Source organism: Rhea americana, unplaced genomic scaffold (genome assembly GCF_003343005.1).
Source record: "Rhea americana isolate MKP2758 unplaced genomic scaffold, rheAme1 scaffold_41, whole genome shotgun sequence".
Lineage (NCBI taxonomy): Eukaryota > Metazoa > Chordata > Aves > Rheiformes > Rheidae > Rhea > Rhea americana.
In genome coordinates this window covers 4,503,903-4,524,187 of record NW_028186546.1, presented here as the reverse complement: position 1 = coordinate 4,524,187, position 20,285 = coordinate 4,503,903, and the positions used below count along the sequence as shown (strand labels likewise).

General features: G+C 40.0%; 1 protein-coding gene and 1 long non-coding RNA gene across 2 annotated transcripts; both read right to left on the bottom strand.

The window, feature by feature from the left end:
- Positions 1-18,066, bottom strand: KRCC1 (lysine rich coiled-coil 1). The gene is made up of 8 exons (XM_085314604.1): positions 18,041-18,066; positions 17,502-17,536; positions 7,103-7,209; positions 5,354-5,461; positions 5,092-5,266; positions 4,129-4,407; positions 2,398-2,494; positions 1-872 (listed from the first exon to the last, which is right to left on the bottom strand). Exons 1-8 carry the CDS (start codon positions 18,064-18,066, stop codon positions 92-94), a joined length of 1,608 nt encoding a protein of 535 aa, XP_085170730.1. The 3' UTR covers positions 1-91.
- A 237-nt stretch (positions 18,067-18,303) lies between these two features.
- On the bottom strand, positions 18,304-20,107 carry LOC146590401 (uncharacterized). The gene is made up of 2 exons (XR_014897021.1): positions 19,044-20,107; positions 18,304-18,955 (listed from the first exon to the last, which is right to left on the bottom strand). It is a non-coding gene; the product is annotated as an uncharacterized LOC146590401 (long non-coding RNA).
- Between the last annotated feature and the right edge of the window lie 178 nt (positions 20,108-20,285).

Below are 20,285 nucleotides of genomic sequence, written 5' to 3'. Positions count from 1 at the left end.
AAAAAAAAAAAAAAAGAGTCATCATATAGTAAACAATGGTTAAGAGAGTCTAGACACAGAATCAGCTTCTTAAAGCTAAGCAAAACCTGTATCAGTATCCCAGGATAGATTCATCCCAAAGCAGCTCCTCCTCTGTTTTGCCATCTGGCTGTGGTTTCTTTTTATCTTTTTTGTGCTTTTTGCTCTCTTTTTCACTAGGGCTTTCTTTAAGCCTTTTGTCTCTGTAAAATTTTGATTTCTTCTCATTTATCAAGTCTATGTCCACCTTCACTCGTTTTTGCTTCTCACTTTCCGTTCCAGAATCTTCATCTTTGCTGTTTTCCTTTCTTTTCTGCTTTGTGCCTTTTTTCTCATACTTCAGTTCTTCGTCGATATATTTTTCCTCCTTAATATGTTTTCCCAGAAGTTTCTGTTCCTTTTTGTAGGAACTGATAGCAGTTTCAGGAGACACAAGTCCATGGGAGCCATTAGATTTAGCAACTGATAAGCCAAAGTCCTCATCACTGATGGTAGCCACCTCAGCTGCTTGCTTTTTTATACAATATCCCACGTTACAGTGACAATCGGGCATCTTTTCTGGTGTATTCTCACAAGCTGGTGACTTTTCCCCCGTGTTTGTAGGTGAGYGTGTTTCTGAGCAGAGGCTGGAATGCTGGGTTTGTTCCCGTGTAAAGTCTGAAGGTAAAACCTCACCAGGGTCACTTCTTCCCTCGACATCTTCACCTTGAAGCACTTCCTCTTCTGTCTTTCGAAAAGGTGTTTTTGACTCCAGACCTCTAGCTTTCTGTACTTTAATGTAATCTGCTAGTTCATCTTGAAAGGAGTCATAAACTTTCTTTGAACTCTTCGCGAGACTGACAACGGKCGTTTCTCTGCAAGAAAAGGATAGGAAGTCTTAGCCATTAATACTAATTTATTTGCTTAGGGTCTGGTTATTTTAAGAAGTCAGGAAGGTAGAAAGACATATACGATAATAGACAATTTATATTTCCACAGGTAGGAAAAGAACATATTTCAAGCGTGTTGCTCTGTATAGCCACACGTACCCTGCTCTGTATGACCATAATTGTAAAGTCAGCTGAAGTTATAGTGGACAGATTCTACCCTCTGTGAAACTGAAGATCTGAAGTAACTTCATGAAGACCAAAAGTATTTCTTCTGACATGGGACACAGAGTAAAAGAAGCTTTTAAAATGACTGCATACATTTTAAAACTATTTTCAGAAAGAAAATTTAACATCCTCCCTCATTAACTAATCTCTTATTAGGTGCAGATACTAAACAATTACATTACCYACTGACTGCCAAGTTACAAAGACACCCGTTTGCATAGGAGGTTCATTCTGTTGGACTGTTGTATTAGTTATTTCTGGTGAAGTGAATGACTTCACAGCAGAAATGAAACAAATCCGGATTGCTAGAAAACACGATAAGCTTCTTCCCAAGGCAAAACTAACTACCAGTTTATATTTTACTCGCCATTTCCCCAGACTGGAAGATTAGGTGGTTAGATGACAAAGATACCCTCATTGGGAAGAGCAGCTCCAAATACCCCTCCCTTAAATGCCTCTTGCGTTGTCTTAATTCACCAGCTTTATACATTCATTTTGTTAAAACATAAATAACCCTGCAGCATTTCCCTACACTCTTGTGTTTTCTTGGGACTCTAACTCATTAACTAAACAATTAAAGTCATATCAGTAATATGCCAGTCACRTTAATATTGTACTCTAGCTTAAAATGTATCTTACTAAAATCCYTAATGTGAAAATAATCTTGGTACTTGGTCTACACTTACACAGCTGTCTCCAACAAGTATATCTTTACTCATCAATGGATAAATCACAATATCCATTCTGCAATTAATACAGCCTACAAACCCTTTTCTAGGTTAAAAGAAATCACCTAACCCATAAATCATCTTATGCCAAAAATAAGATGTTTCGTTGATGAATGCTGAAGTCCTGTTGTCAGTCAATGRAAACCTCTCACTTTTCTGGATTAAGGTCTTACTCCCTGTGTCAAGAGGAACCTTACAGCACAGACCATTTCCTCCCAGTCTGAGTACTAAAGTTGCCAAGAATAGATGCTGCTGTCTCCGAGGAGGAAAGGGAAAAAAAAAAAAAAAAAAAAAAAAAAAAAAGGCCAGAAAAACTGTGTAGTGTCAAAACCTTTCCTGTGGACTGCCATTGAAGATGTGACCGTGAGACCTCCAAAACTGAATTTCAATTAGAAGTATAATGTTTAAATGGACAGTGCCCCTTAAAGCCAGCACAAAAATACACAGTAACTAGTCAAAGTCACTTAAGAGCACCCAGCAGGCCTAATACAGAAGACAAGCTCTTTCACAGGAACTTGAAAGCACAAACAACAGCTGAAGAGTGATAAGAGACTTACTTAGTCTGGTGCTTATTTCCTTGCATGTGGGACTGGTACATTTCTATGGATGTAAGTGTGATGTTACATATAGGACATATGTAATGACCAACCCCAACTAAGGGAAAAAAACAACAAAAAAAAAAGAGAGGTGTAGGTTAGAGAGACTTCAAAGAAAAAAAAAGGCAAAACTTAAAACATATCACATCCTTCCCCATGCAAGAGTCATAACATAATGTCCACATAAACAGCTTTTAGAGACARATAAAGTTCTCTGCTGCAATGTATTTCCATTTTACACTAGAACAGTATTTATGAAGGCAGCTGGTGAAGTACAGGGCTGCAGCATAACCACAGACTAAACATTAACAAAGAGAATATTTCTGACGACTGAAATTATCCAAAATAATTCTTGTACACTGTTAACAAGTTCTGATGAAAACAAACTATACTGAAAGATTAAATGCTATTGTARATACCTTACTCAGAGCGAGCACCCACAGACACCAATCCTGTCAATCTGCATTTAATTCAAATAAGAGCAGTTCAAACATTAGCTGCTCAAAAGTTCATGCAGAGTTAGTTCAACCCTGGGCAGAAGATGTTGAGGGAGCTATCAACACAGGGCATTATGAATACAGTACACAGGGTTTCCAGCAAATATAAGACAGGAGATGAGGAAAACCTTGTGTCATTTCCCCCTCTCCTACAAGCTGTGCCATCCATAGATCCAAACACAAGAAAATCAGCAGGCAACTTTTTCCCACCACACAAACCCAAGAGCTTCATCCATTAGTAAAATGCACCATTAATTCCAATGGGATACTGCTTTGCATCAAAATGTATTATTCCATTTAAGTTCCATCAAGATTTACTTAGAGCTGGTTTACACTAACAATGACTTTTGATTATTAACTAGGATTTTCAATTCCCTATTAAAGAAAGGGTCAACAGCTCTCCCTGTCCTACACAGCACCAGATGATGCTCCATGGAAGTTGTTGGCAGTGGCACTGGTACAGGAACAAGGTTTGGGCTTTGGATAATGTTTCAAGAAAGATATAGACTAACTATATAAGACAGTCCTCAGGGGAGGCTGGAGAACTATGACAGTCTAGAAAACATATTTTGCTAATGTGAAAAGATTGAAATAATTATRATGATCATTTTGGTGAACAAAGGATTAAGGTAAGACACAATACCAGTTTCAATTATTTAAAGAATGTGAAAAGAAAATAAAGGAAAGTAATGAACCATTTCCTGCCTCTACTTCTTGCTCTGTGCACAGTGAAGAGATGCACTGTGGCCAGAGAAAGTTAGGTTAAATGTGAGTAGAGGGTTTGAAGATTAAGAAGATAAAAATTAGTAAGTCCTGGGCTATCTTGCCTATGGAAGTGGTGGAGTTTCCACCACAAGCTTATAGAAGCTTCACAGATACATATATACAGATATGGGTGGTTTGGGAGATCGGGTTATTTTTTATACTCCTTTGAATCTGACTGCAGAGCTCAGTAAGGACTGGATTTGGGTCTCCAAGTCAACAGGAAATATTTACTACCTAATGCTATCAGAGACAGAGGTGTTTAACAGTGCACAGAAGAAACAGGAAAAAAAAAAGAAATAAACTTGTTCTACAGCACAGGAGAAGCCTGTCATTTTCTTGCACAAAACAGAGTATTTTATTGCATAAATGAGAGCTGAGCACTAAAGCGACAATCAAAAGTGTCTGTAATACTTCTTTATGTCTTGCTTACCATTTGTTTTGGATTCTGTAGGGACAGCTTTGTCTCCCAGCTCCTCCATCATCTTTTTACGTGCTTCGTTTCTTCTGTGTTTCTTACCAACATAGTGCTGATGGGCCATCAGTGGATTATTGAAGGGAGCACAGCAGAGCTTGCAGTACTTGTCTGGATCATTTAACTCTAAACTTGTGCTGGAGGACGATGAAGACTCTTCAGCTTTTGAAGTCAGCAAGGGCTTCTCAGTTGAGGGCTTCGGCAAAGCTGGAGACGTGGAAGTAGAGGATAARCCTGCTGACAGCACAACAAAGCAAAGGCTAGAATGAAACAAATAAGTGACTGCAGAACTACAGGGCTGGAAAGGAGACCAACCTGTAAGAGACTATAAAATCTCTTGGTTCTTGCAAGGATGTGAGAGCGCAGACTGATAAGGGACACAGCTCTGGAGTATTCAGAAACCCCACCATTAGATAACAGTATTAATCATCTGTTTTTGATGATTGGTCATTTTAAGGTCCTTATACAGTCCAAAGGAGGGTTTCACCTTGCATAAGGTGATTCAGAACACCTATGCTATGCTCCATCCATAGCTATGCTATGCTATGTTCAGCATCTTGTACRTGACTAGTTTCAGTTAATGAACATAATTTATCAAACAGAACAACATCTGCTTTGGGCTGCAATGAAATTCYCAGAACAACAACGGACACTGTTCATTAATACCATATTTGAGATATTTGTCTTTAGCTTCAGTCAATGAAAAACGAGGAATTGGAAAGCAAGAAACCTTTGTAGCTGAACTGCACAGAGCAATGTCTTTGTTTATCCATCTAACGAGTTCTCACGTGGCAGCTCCACGACTTCAGCACAACAGGAAAACACAGAGACATAGCAGGTGTAGGAAGGTACTTCACTATACTTGTTTCAGAGTGATAGGCAAGGACATGCACTTGTAGGACCTAACTGTTTAGTTCTCACCAGAGACAGGCTGCGTTTGCTGAGCTGACATCTGGGCTTGGTCTCCTGATAATCGCTTTAGTTTTTTAGCATGGATTTTTCCCAAGTAGTGAGATAAAGCGACAACTGGGGAAGTAAAAATCATGTTGCAGAGATTGCAGTACTTGTTTTTGTCCACTGCTTCTCTTCCATCCATCTGAAATCAAGCAAAGGCAAGCTCAGTTTCAGGCATTCGCTGAAGTACAAGGAAACGTTTTAGTGAGTGGTCTGAGGGAAGAGTCACCTGAAAATTGATACAATCTTCTCTCTTCTGTTTCCCATGCTCCTGCCTCTCTTCCTTCTCACTGTGCATTTGGATGTAAAGCCGAACTTTCTGAGCATGTTTTTTGCCCTGGAAAGAGATTAGAATTATCTCTGCTTCATTAACAAGGAGCCAGGCATTGGTACATCCAATGACTAGGATTTCATTTGTCAAAAACTGCTTTCAGCACTTGCTGATCGTATTTGTATAAAGCAGAGCCACAGCAGATAAAGGCCAGCTGACGTAACTATCCTATTTTTCAGTCAGTTATATAACGCTTAGCATTACTCTTAACAATTTCTCCCAGACAGCTCTCAGAGTCATCTACATTCAACTCTTTGGGGAACCAACAAATCCAGACATGTCCCCCTACAGACAGGAACGCTACAGCGGTTAAGGAGAAGACTGCACCCAAGTCACAGAACGAGTCTGCTGAGTGTCCTTACCACAAAACCTTGGTGCTTGACATCARGGCCATCCTATATCATGGCACAGAGGACTGACAGGCAGCACGACCGAACAGGAAGCCTTTTCCGCCTGTACAGTCAATAGAGAGAAACAGCTTTCCCCTCCGGGTGACTTAGTATTTCCAGCTTTTCCAGCTGAGATGATTTCAACACCTTTCGACTGAGGATACCAGAGTCCAGGTACCTAAAATTAGGTGTTACATACACTTCCCTTAACTGCACTTCGTTCTTAATTCTTAGCTGCTCCTCCAACCCTCAACCTTCACACTCCTGCACTTATCCACATGCCACAGTATACACTGGTATCCTTCCAAGCAAAACAAGCAACCTGTCTTCTCTGATCCGATGCCTTCCAAGTGACTATCAGTGATTCTGAAGTGCAGTCCAGGGTAGTAGAGCAAATATTATCAAAGAGAACAAGGTCCCATATCACACCTGGCTAGCCAACACAAACATGACTGAGAAGAAAGAGCCAGTTATTTCCTTATCAATTCTTTCTGTAATGATGAAATCAGGTGTTCACAACAGCATCTATTATTCTCAACTGGATTCAGATCCAAGAAACAAAAATTCAAGCTGACAGTCTGAACTTTGTGAAGTGCTGAGAGTACATCTCCTGCCTAGGTTAAATGGARGTAAGGAAACACAAAACCTTGCAAGTGTTAACCAGTACTATGAACAGTAAGAAAGTTYCCCAAGAGCAACCAACATCTTGAAYTTTAATTTTTACCAGGAGAGAGAAGAAGAAAGAAATACCTGCACCCACAAATCTGCACACACTCAAGKCAAAATTTCAAAATAAAGCATGCTTTCCCACATCTATGGCAATATCCCAAGGCACTTGTGGGCAAGAAATGCCTTCAGCATGATTCACGCAGCCTGCCTCACACAGACACRGATGCACAGAGAGCAGCATGTGTGCATTGCTAGGTGCAGGGTACGAAGGCACGGCCTCTGCATTGAGYGCTGCCCCATGCCATCCATACGTTCTGGGTAACATGGTGCAGATGTGCTTCAACCACATCATGGCTTGAAAGAGTTTAGTTTCTTCTACAGTCATACTGCAATATGCAGGTGACTACCCTTCACCACCAAATCCACAACGTTCACAGCATTCARTTCTGGATAAGGTCTAAGTCTAGAACAAGTTTTGAGGAATTCACTACTGAAAGCTGTAAATGGCCTGTTACAACACAATGCAAAAACCCAGAACAAACAAAAAAGCCCCAGTGCTTGCTAGGAGRGATCCTCCCTTGCAGCCTACCTCGTAATGTGACATCCTTTGGGACTCAAACTGCAGCACTGCCCCGCAAACTTTACAGAAAGTGTCGGTAAAAAGGTCTTTCCTTGTTGCCTCATCTAAAATGCCATCTAAATGTAAAGAGCAAAGGGAAAAAACCATCAGTAGTTAGGACACGATAAGTTTGCATGTTTCTGCTTATACAAGATATTAACCACGGATGAAACTCCGAGCAAGATGAGAGAACGCGATGAGGTTCATCCACTGGATCACGCTGTACCTGGTTGTGGCTTTCAAGAATGATGTAAAGCCAACTAAATCTTCCTGTTTATAGATGTAATACTCTCATGGGCTCATGAAGTATCACTATAAGTGTGCCTAGACTTTAATAACAAAAAGACTCCTCACAGGATTCACAGCCCACTTCAAATGGTCAAGTATTTCTGACATTCTGCCTTAAAAAGAAGGATTTTAACTGAACTCTGTCACATAGTCAGCTAAATATAGAAAAATACTTTAAAAAGAAAGAATTCAAAGAGAGACAGGCAGTTGCTCAGTATATGAAAAAGGTCAAGGGGTCTCAGATACTTAGGAAGATTGTACCTGGGCCCTGTATACAAATTTAACTGATTTAGTAATATCAGTAAAAACTCTACCACTGGCTTGCCCTGATTTTCTTTGCGCCTTATATACACTTTAATTTGTACTACAGTTAGCCTAAATTTAAAGCACAATAGCTATTGCTGGGTAATTCTTTGCATACACTTATCTGAGCTAGAAAAAAAAARAKWTWWWMTSYRCWMYTAAAAGTAGTGCCAACATCACGTCAGTTAGGAGAATTTAAACACCCTTCAAACTAGCATAGCTGCGCTTGCAAAATCCTAGTAAAAACAAAGCCACAACACTACGACATCATTTTTTTTTAAATCCTCTCAATACAGTTTAATTCATTAGCGAAACCAGTTTAATTCATATTGCCTAAAAAAGCTGCTCTGCTAGAGGCCATTCTTTCAGTGAGTGAACTGACCCATACGGTTATACTCCCAAATCCTTTTTTGTGCCAACAAAYTCTAAGAGCAGCTAATTCCTTTTCACTTCCTGGCCACAGTGGGTTATACTTTAATTTCAAGTAAGTTAGAATTTAACTTTTTTGGCATGTCCTGCTCTTAAAAAATAAGACAAAATTAAATCAGTTTAAAGAAAATACAAAAGGAGGCCACAGCTTTAACCAGGCAGTTTAACTAGACAAAGTTCTTCAAGTGAAACCAAGGTCAAAAGAAAAAAAAATACTGGGGAAAGTATCATGTGGCTTAATTAAGCCTCTTCCCTCTAAGTTTATCCACTGTATGAAGCTGTTGTCCATCCTTGAAACCAAATGTGGAGTGGTTTCCAAAGGAGATCTTCGAAAGTGCTTTGCTGTTCCCTGGAGAGCTCATGGGGCCAGAAGGCATCATTCCCCTCAGTCTCCCGGCTCTTCAGTGCCAAGAAGCACCTAGACATCCACAGAGGCAATCAGCCTTTAGCATCATTTCTAAAGATTACTCGCCTGGCCACCTGCCAAAGGCACAAAAAGTCCAAGGGAGAGTGAAAAAGATGAATGAAATACCATGGAGAATGTCTTGTAACTCCAGGGCTGAGAAGAAGAATGGTGCTAAGTTATGGGACGATCAGATCACAGAGGATTAAGGAAGGAATACGTCAGAAGTTCAAGAGCTAGSAAACGACCTGGTAAGTATCTAGACAAGTCCTCACACTCACACTGGGCATGTAACTGCTATCTGTGCACCTTTACACAGACTCTTAAAAAAAGGGAGCATGAACTTGAGTACAAGCTGTATGGCGAATGCTTTAACCGAGCCAGGATCCCCCCAGGAAAGAGATGCTGCTTGTGGCTCAGCAAAGTGGGAACTTGAGACAAGGAACGTAAAATTGCTTCGACAAGCCAACAATTATTGATACACGTAGCCAAACCTTTTCAAGCAGGGAAGGGAAATATGGGCACAATAAACAGCTTAAGTGGATGCACACAAGAAAATCCAGTGAATCGGTCCTGGACATCAGCGGAAAGCCTACCTTACAAGATACTTAAAGAGGAGCCTATTGATGTAACTTCCAGCAGCACACTGAACTGTAAAAACTTGGCTACCTAGAGAAAGATAAATGAAGCAATACTGTCTCTTAAAAAAGGGCAAATTGCAGTGCAAGTAGGCACAAGTCTATGAAATATTACTACCATGGGCAACAGTCATGGTATTTCAATTTGCATAACAACTCCTACTTACTAATGACCCAGTGATAGTATTTTCTCATGTGATCTTAGGTGGCCTCATGGTCTGTCCTTGCCTCAGTTTCCCAAGCTGTATTACAAACATACGTGGTGCCTCATATTACCACAGGCGCACYGAGAGATTCGGGGCTTCAATAATCTTTATGGTGGCCTGTTCACACAGGGATCTATGACCACATGAGGCTGAAAATAACAGTACAGTATTTGATTTCCAAGTATCTAGAGGCACCAATAACGATTAAAGCCCAGTTCCAGTGAGTATAATATAAGCATTAAAAACAGAGCTCCTGCTCCAATCCAACAAAAGGATGCACGCACAAGGAAAGCGGCCAGGATGGCAGGTGACAATTACAGAAACACCAGGTTGCATGTATTAACTATGTGCAATTATACATCTTATTCCAGCAAACACACAAAATCATCAGCTCCCACACACACTACGTGCCTTGCCTGTGCCATTTGCATTGCCTCGTTATTCTTTGTAAGCTTGAGAGAAACGCTTCTTTTCAGAGGAAGCTGGGCTTGGGTAGGTCCATGTCGGAACCGGTTTAGACAGAATGGGAAATGGCCGTTCAAACGCCACATTTGTCCCAAGACACAAATGGAAAAATCCACCAGATAAACCGGAAGGTGGTACCCAGTTTCATCATGCTTCAACTTACATCCAGAAAGGAACTGTGGAAGCCAGCCTAGACTTCCACAAACRCATCACCTACAGGCTGTCCTCAAAAAGGCAAGTATTCACACAGACACACAAAACACTACTGCTGTTGGACTGTCAGGGCTGAAGAAAGCAGACCTTGGAGACAACAGCTACTGTGAGGGACATCACAYGAATCAGCATAGCCCCAAAGGGCGAAGTACAAAAACAGGTGGAGTTTCCTATTTTCCTCTCAAAGAAAGGAAGAAAACAGTTTGAGTTCTTTTGATTAGTAAATCTCAGCAATGACTAATATTTCTTGTGATTATTTCAGCTTTTGTTATGATTCAAGTGCTTAAAGTCATAGACGTAGAATAGCTGCCTATCCTAATAATCCTAATAATAGAGGATTATCTACTCCAATGCCTACGAATGCAAAAAGTGAAGCAGATACAAAAAAGTGAAAAAACAATCCACATTTTTTCCTCAATTTTKTAATGCTAACCATTTATAGCAGTCTTCTGAGATACTTGGGTATTTTAACAAAAGGCTGCTAGAACCCTAATAGAGAAGGAAGAGGGAGATGGGATCAGGGAAGCGAGAGGACTAGGCTGAGAAGACTGATATATMTCTCTGCAGGGAGAAATGGAAAGGGAAAGAACCTGCAGAACAGAATAAAAGAGAAAATGTAACCACTGCAAAGTATAAGACTGTTCCAGCTTTTTACAGTACTACTATTGCCAGCGTATTCTTTACTTCCTCCTTATCCTTTACGGACACAATTCACACAGCAGATCTGAAGCACTCTGTTACTTCAAAAGCAGCTGAAACTTGAAGTTAGTAGCTACTCAGCAATTACATGTGCTATTAAGTGAATAACAATGTCAGGAAATGATAAATGAGTTTCCTAAAGCCACACTATGAAAAAGTTTGAGAAACTCACTCAAAACCAGATAAAGGGACAAATCTGAGTTCACATCACTCTGAAGCGCGGTATCAGAGTCTTCGAGCATCGTATGCTACCAAAAGACACGTGGCCGTGTACACACACACCTCTGCCACCTTCTTATTCAGCGAGAACGCTTTCTTGTGTCTCTTATTCCTCAAGCTTACCATGAACCCCAAGGTGATTCACGGCTGGACCATTCTCTAGATATCCCACAGGTTACTGCGCCTCCAGGAAACATCAGAGCAGTTCTCTGCTTTCTGGGGAGAGGCTAGCACTCACCATGAAATGGTGTTAAACCCTGGCACCTAGATTTTAATCATCAAGTGGTTAAGTTTAAAGTGGTGAGATTAATGGTGGTGGACTGATGACTCCAAACTACCATCGATAAATGTTTCCTGGCTCAGTTTGGCTTTGCTGAAACTTTGGAAGACTAAGAAGAAAAATCCACGTGACCAACTCTTCAGTACTTATTCTAGCAAGAATTCTCCCCAAATCACATTAGGTTGATCTTGCTGGGGTCAGTTGGAAAGAACATCATTTTGGACAAAACTCTCCAGGCACAGTTGACATTTTGACAGCTTCTAAGTGTTCTGAGCCAAAGATGCGCTGGAAATTGCCTTGTTAAACAATCCACAGGATGAATAAACAGTCACGGACTGCAATAACATGCAGCCTTGCTGTAAACAGCACTCTTGGTTTCTCTGCCCATTTAGTCCTTGCCTTCTTTATTGATGCTACCCAAACCAGCCATTTAACTTCTGGTGCTAAGCTCAGACCAATCTGCATGTTAAATACCCCACTTCATACACGTCTCAGGTGAAAATCACACATCAGTTCTGGCCACATTTGAAACGAACGTAAAGACTGCTTTGTATCCCATGACTAACTTCCTAGCCATTCAAATCACTGTGAATAATGTGAATTTATAAACATGTACAAATATTGATCCTTGTGGATGACTGTGTCAAATCACAGAGTACGACTGCAATACAAACAGGTCAAGACCAAAGGATAAAATTAAGGAACTGAACACCATGTCTGCAGATAGCTACAGAAAAGAGGACTTAACTGGCAACTGAGATGTCATTCAGCTGCATCCAAAACTGATTGAAGCGTTTAGCATGAAAGTGGAGACCCCAGTTCTATTCTCAGCTCGGCTGCAGACCTGTTAAACTTCAGTCAACACCTCTAAATCTGCATTCTCAAATATAAACAGGTTTAACTGCAGCTACATTCATACCGTGTTTAGACATTTAAGTCTCAACATCCCGGCTTTCATTTCTGTGCACCCTATATCCTGCAACAGTACTGCAGGAGAAATTAGTTACCTACTGCAAGGGAATGAGTTGAAACTAATTCATAGGAATGTCAGTAACTGTGTGGAGTTCCTGACTTGGATGGGGTTTTCAAATATTATCCTAAGCAATAGAATTAGCATAAGATGATTAACTTGAAATTACTATTTTCAGTTAGGTTCTGAATAATCTTTGCTTAAGTTCCTCGGCTTTCTTAGAAAAAAAAAGTGTTACAAAATAGATGTTTTGTAAGTGATTCCAGATGTTCATTCATCTGCCAATCTTGCTATTTAAGTACAAAATAAGTAGTGAAGATCACAAGCAGACTGAGTACCTCCATCCCATCTAAGCTAAAATAAAAAAAAAAAAAAAAAAATCAGATTAACTTTTGAGAAGTGTTCAGTGTGCTACTACTAGCAAAACATGCTTTCCATGTAACTTCTTATTGCTCCATATGGTTGCTCCATGTTTGCATAAAAAACAGTAACCATTCCTCTTTCTAATGCCGGTGTGGCCTAAAAAGACTACAACTCCACCAGCTCCTGTTCAAATTAGTAAGTGCCAGCTCAGCTTGGAGCAGTTTATACCACTTTTAGCTTGGCGAGCTACGGCTCTAGACAGACGCGTACCGCACAGCCCTGAGCAGAGGGAGCTGCCTACGTAATCATCAACCCCACCGGCAGGAGCTATGGTCTTCTCGTCCCAGATGGCAAATGTAAACCTAAATCAGAAGAGGGAAAACACAGTGTAGTCTTAATTTGTGGTCAGTTATGGAAAATGATATAGTTCTAGAGGGAGAAAAAAAAAGTACCTTTTTGGAGGTTTGCAAAGAATGGAGAAGCAAGCAACAGGGAAAATACGGCATGTTCTACTCCAAGAAATATAGCCACATAAGAAAAAAAAAGAAAAGACACTTTGTATTTGCTGATTAATCACTCCTTCTAATTCAGTGTCCTGTTACGGCATACTTGGAGTTCTGCCGCTTCACAAGTCTTTCTTTCATGATACGATGCCATCCTCTATGATGGAGATCAAAACGTAACCTAGTAATTTGAGTTCAGTCTCTGATTCAGATTTAATCTGATCGAAATCTAATGCTTTAGCAAGTGAGTCTCACTCTTGCAAGTTGTCCATCAGTTAGGCAAACCGCAAGGTAACTGAAGATTTAATAATTACTGAAAACCATTCACATTCTACAAAGACTGATGTAAGAAAATGAAGTTTCCTAAGCAGATCTACTCACTCAAAAATGACTGTTCATGCCTACCTCCCGTGAGCCTGAAAGCAACTTATAAAAATGTCCGGGTAAATGAAAACAATATGATGCTAAAGCAGAAGAATATCACAACCATAAATGTATGTTACAAACCCAGCATATTTTTTATTTGTGTATATTGCTGAAACTCAGAGCCTGTATTTTGTTTTTAATAAGAGACTTCCAAAAGGAATGCACTGAGTATCTTTATTTTAAAGATATTCACAGAAAATATCTGAAAAATTATTCATTTTATTGTAGTACTTTTCATCTCAGTATGAAGTTTTGTGTGCAAGTGTAAATCAATGCCCACCAGAATCTCCACCTCTGTTTGGGAAACTGTGGTGGAAACAGCAATGCCATGTGTTGTATCACAAGGTATCATTTTGAACAACGAATATAGATTAATTCAAAGCAAAATGAAAATAAACAACCCCCCCCAAAAAAAAAAAAAACAGAAAAAGATACCTAGCTTCCCTCAAGCAACAATATGTTAGTAATCAGTATAATCCTGTATGAAGCCATCAAATATCAGTGATTTAACAGTTAATTACATTAATAAACAGCTAATGGCAGCTGCTAGCCAGATAAGTGAATAAAATTACTGGGAATTATATATAAAAGTTGTTTTTTCTTTTTTACTGATGAGTTAATTAAAAAAAAAAGRAAAAAAAAAAAGATTTATTCCATCCTAGTTTATAATCCCAGATACTGAGGTCCATCTACATAACCAAAATCTTCTGTGACATTACCACCATTTTATAATCAAAATCACTCCTGACATTTCCTCCTTCCAAACAGGGCTTCTGAATTAAAAAAAACCACACAGAACAAAAAAACCCTTCTCTGCTATGAACGCTTTTAATTAAACACTAGTGTCCCACTTGACTCCATTTCTGTAAACTGCCTCAGTCAAGGCTACCTTTGCAATCCGAGTGAACAGATTGAGTGCAAGGTGTACTCAGTAACCGGTGCAGAACTAAAACCACACACGCATATTGGTATACGCCACTCAAGATTATAAACATTCGAAAATAAACTAAACTTTCTGATTGGAGTCTTTTGAGAGCATGTAGAAAGAACAGGGCAAAATGCTTCATATGAAGCAAAGTTATAGAAGTAACCTTATGGAGAACAGCAAATATCTCCTGAATATGCAGCATATACTTGCATTCCTGCTTATCCATTCAGCATTTACAAAAACATATCTCCACAGATATGTTTTATACAATTATTTTTAATGTGGAGAATAAGTCTGGCCTAAACTACAGGCAGCAAGGACCAAATTTTTAAAATAACATCASTTTGGCTGTTGTAATGTTCAAATACTGAAATATGGGCTTGAGAAGGCAATGGAAACTGCAGGTCATCAGCATCTCTTGTAACAAGAATATGGAAGCAACTTTAATTAAGAAGTAAAAATAGCAGAGGTGGATTTTGGAAATCTGGTGCCAAACAAGCGGTCTTTAAAAACACAACAAAACCAGTTAAAAACAACACAAAAACCAGTTAGTGTCTGAATGGAAAGCCAATGATTTACTTACTGATTTTGATTCTCAGTTACCATCTCAGAAGCACACTGAGCATTTTTGTTTTACATCTTCACTTCCTCAGCAAGTCAACAAAGCCATTAAAATACCGATGTGAGAAGGCTCAGAGGTATTTTAACTTTATTGCACTTTGATGTTTTGATATATGAGTGAAGCTCTAGGTTGTTTTTCCACTTTAAAATTGACACAGAAAAAGAAAGAAGGAAGTTTAGAGGAATCTTTGAGGGATGCCATATGGAGAAAGCAGGGGAAGAAAAAAAAATAGAAAAAAAGAAAAAGCCCTCTCTCCAGACAGGTGGTAGGAGAAGGTGGCAGGAAAAATACTAACATTAATTAAAATATCAGAAACCAGGTTACTTAAAAATAGCCTGTTCAGCCTAGGATTTTTTTTAATCACTTCATTAAAAAGGAAGTCCATCCAGCCTTTGTCTATTACTAATTTTYCTAGGTTCAGAAATCACAAGTCCTCAAAAGTACTTTCTTGCTTTCCAAGCCGCTTCCCGCAGCTGCCTGCGAGGCGCATCCGCGCTCCGCGCCAGCCCAAGTAATGGGGTTAGTGCATCTTCCAGAGTTGCCACCGGTCAGCCTCCGACACGGTAACTGACTGCATGCGTGCTGAAGCCTGTCCCAGCTGCAAAGTAAAACAGGTTAATTTAAATCACGTGCACCACACTAACGTGCTTTACCCTGCAACCAAGGAAGGCTAAAGCCTGCACACAGTCAGTTATCTCATCTGGGCGGACGGGCAGTAACTTCATACCATGTGCAAACTCTACTGCGTGTAATTATGCGATCATATCCCTGCTAAATAACAGGGGGAAAGACAAGTAAAAACTTGAATACTCGAGAGTATCACGTGTCGGACACTGCAGGCAAACAGCGTCACTGAAATCCAAGCATTTTTGGTTACRGTACAACAGGCAAACACATACACCAGTCACTGCACAGTGGGAGGCAGAAAGCAAWCTTTGAAATAAACTGGAACAGATATCTCTCTTAGAAAGGCTGGATACAGACAACAAACTTTAAAATCTCTATCAAATAAACCCAAGTCTGATATGACAGAACAGGATTCCTGTGCAAGAAGGAGAGGCTGAACCAGATCAAAATTAGTACCTGCTATTAGATGACAGACACATTTCTCCAAGGGAATGATAACATAGTCCTAGATTTTAGTTTTCTTAATTTTAGAACCTGAATATCCTTCTGAATGATTTTATTTAAATCCTCAGGCAATTGTGAAAGAATGGAATGCCAAAGAGGATTACGTTGCTTGAAAACAAACATTGTTCAGCTGAACTGCTAGCATTGCATGTTCTGGTAAACTAGTTTCATGATCAAAACTAAGGTTGTGATGATCTTCCAGAATATTTCAATATTGGTCTACCTGCCTCTGTTGAAATCAGTATTAAAAATAAAAATGCAGGTTTGCACCCCCACCCCCCCCAAAAAAAAGTATGGCAGATGTTTACAGTAACCTAACCTGATATTCTGATACTCTCAAAAGCAATTGCATAAATTCTGTTTTTATGCACTGACATTTGGATTGACTACCAAATTAACCTATAAACACTTACATATTTTTGAATCCTAACTATTATTGCAGACTTGTGCAAGACATATGCCTAGGTCTGTGCACAAGTACAACGAGGCCTCTGGAGCGTAAACCTATAATGCCAAGGCAGGAGTCAAACCCAGGGTTGCACAACCATTCTCAACAGCACAAACTAAAATCAGAACTTGGCTAAAAGCCTTTTATGGCCAGATGGATCGCTGATCTGCTTTGATATACAAGGGAAAAAGCTTGCATTTGATCTGAACTGCAATGCTCACCCTTCTCATGCCCAAGGTGAACAGTAACTAAAYGCTTTGCCCACTCTCTTAGAAAATAGGGAATGTTTTAAAGCATTAAGATGGAAGTAAAACATATCAATTACTCTGAAAAATGAAGATGGTCACATCTCACAATACAATTCCTGGATTTTCTTTTTTTTTTTCCCCGCTGTTTATTCCAAGCCCTTTTGTTTCCAGCACTCTGCTTCTACTGAGTATCACACTGACCTCTGCTGCCTGCAGCCTATCACACCCACTGAGAGCTGACTGGTATTTCACAGCTGAAGCAGACTGAAATCAGTTACTCTGCTTTTAGTAATGAAAAAGTTCCTCTCCCCCCCCCTTTTTTTTAAAAAAAAAAAAGTTTCAGATCACTTTTGCTGTAATAAACTGCACAGGACTTCAGAAATCAGATCTTGCTTTGAATTCTTTGAATTTCCCCGGGCATAATTTGATCCAGCTATCTTTTACATCTTGAAACACAAAGTCAAAGGATGCAACAGAAGGCTGATTAAAGTGCATGCGGGGTGACTACTTTTTCAAAAAAAAGAATCTAATGCATTAGACTTCTTAAACATTGCAAGGTAAAAGTTGCTTCCYTTGCCAAGCATTACCTTGCTTCCTTAGGGACCCATTCTCCTTTTCACTTCTTCAGTCTTTGAAACACCTAAGAAATACACCCCTCAGTTTTGTAAACTCTCCGAGGAAAGTTAAGACAACCTATCCTTATGCCTTATCTTTTCTGACATATAAGTGCTCCTGTAAGATTATATTGCAGTAGTTTTTGCAGTATTATTTCTYAGCCTACTTTCAGTGCTATTAAAGATTGACTTCAACTTTAACTTCAAGACTGTGGAAAGCTGGGTGAAAAACATAAAAACCCCTGTATGTGGAAGATGGAGAAGATGCATAGAATAAAGAAGAAGAAAAAAAAAAGAGATTAATAATTTATAGCATGAGCAAACTATATACAGAGTCCTTGAAAAAGAAACAAATTAACCATGTTCTTTAGAGATACAAAGTGTTTTTAACTTGCTGCTACTGAATAGTAAGAACAACCCTTAGGCTAAAAACAACAGTGAGGCTGGGGGTATAATCTAGAAGTAATGCTTGCCATAGAAGATTTTCAAAGAAATAAGAAATCAGCAACGACTTTTGTAAGAAGAGGATGTCCTCCATCTCCCATTACACTATCAAATCAGAAATTACAATAATATTTAGTTCCATAACTCTGGCACAGGTATTAATTGAAAAAATAAATAACAGCTCTTGCTATGTTTGGCTCAGAAGAGAACCTCTATCAGTTATGCACTAAACATAAGGGTGTGAGCTATGTTCAAAATTTAGGGTTTTGAGGGTAGTATTTCTTAAAAATTTCCGGAAACCCCTGGGGGAGAGGGAGAGAGGAACAAAGCATTTTTACATTGAAAGCTTTGATGTTACTGCATTAGAACACATTTTGGATTTTAGGGACATGACAATTCAGTTCAAGAATGATGTGTGAAAAAAAACAGTTTAAACCTAAACATAACAAGATTGCATTCATACCTTTCCCTAAGCATACGCCCTTGAAGAGTGTACATAACTTGTGTTGCTTTTTCTTCCAAAACCAGATTGCTTACAATGACTGTCAGCTTTTTAGACAGTTAAGAGCGCCCAATTCCTCCAGAGTTACTTCTGTTCAACAGAGCACTACTAAATTTAACCGACAATGGGGAAATCTGCTGTCAATAGACGTGGCACATTTTTAATAACAAGACCATGTTTATACAACAAAGTATGCGGCTAGCTTTCTTTTAAACTTGATTTTCATTATACAACTGAACAGTCAATGCTTATAAAACATTAACTGAAGCCTTTCAACACGTAAATATTTTAAACCCATCATGAATAGTTTGGTGTTCTTGGAAGTATGCCACTCTTTTTGTGCCATTTGCTAGATTTTAGCAGGATCCCTTCAACATGGAAGTGTTTTATATCCATTATGAATGGTTTCTGGGAAGTAAGCCACTTTTKGGGAGGCCGTTTGCTAGATTTTCACAGGATGATGTTCCACAGGAGAGATTATCTGGGAAGGAGAAGACATGGCAAAGTTCCTGTCATTTCTTAGTCACAGTCTTAATTCTCTTGATCATAGGTCTGATGTACAGAAGTACCTTGACATGTTAATATTCCAGAGGCCAGGCATTACCTTTTCAGGCAACAGTTAAGACCTCTTTGCATCTAAGAATTAAATATAAGACTACCTTTTAAGAGCTCAGTATCAGTCGGGACCTATTTTAGATAACATACTTGCTCCTTCCACATGAAAAATACATTCAAACTAGTCTCTCACTGCATTTTGCTCATTAATTTCTACTTTTGGTTTCAATCCTATTGCTTTTCAATATTGGCATCAAAAGAAAATACTTTATTTCATACAGGGAACTGCACTGCAATGTTTCTACCATTTTCATCACCATGGGAATTATTTCAGTGTGTACTATGACTGCTGCAACCTGCAGGTGCAAACTGCCACAGGACAGACACAGGAGGCATCAGGATTTGTTGGCAGACCTCACTGTAACAATACTGGCGAGAGAGCATATAAAATAGTCCCCTTTTTAGCAGCAAAAATTTGAGCAAGCGTGATTTTAAACGTCTCATTGACACAAACGGCAAAACCCAGTCTCACAAGGAAGAGACTTCAAGCTCCAGCAGAAAATTAATAACTGAAGAGAGTGTCTCTGTCACCATGCTGAGTGACACTTGGCAGGCTGAGAGGGGATATTTCTGCCACACCAACTGCACAACAGGTTCACTATGTCCCCAGGTCAGGAGACCTACTGACAAAGAGTCCTTTCTGTGGGAGAGGAGGGGAGTCCCTGTGGAAAGGGTTAGGTTTTGCAGCTGTGCTTCAAATTKCTCCCTTCCTGAAGAAAGGTTTTGCTGCCTGAGTTGCACTGACATTTAAGCTCTCTCTCACTTCAAGTCCTGCTGCCTGAGGCCCTGTAAGGAGCCAATGCAAGTGAGATGTCCAAGAACCCCCCTCGCCTCGAGGCCTCCAGTCCCTTTCCTGATGTTCACCCCCATCTCTAGGGGCCCCTCGGGACACCCCAAGCTCCCAGGGGTCCCCTCACTGCCTTCCCTTCACTTTCTCATGCTCCCCCCCGAGAAAGCTCCATCCTCCTCACTCTTCCTCACAGACTTACAACCCGTGACCCTTTTGCCATGTCCCCCAAATCCCTCCAAAACTGCCCCTGGCCCCAAAGACCCCTACAGCCCCTCTCTCCATGGCCCCAAGTCCCCCCTGAACCCCAATAACCGCCCCCAGGGCCCACTACAGCCCCTCACCCTCTCCCCGTGGCCCCCCAAACCCCAACAACTGCCCCCAGCGCCCACTACAGCCCCTCACCCTC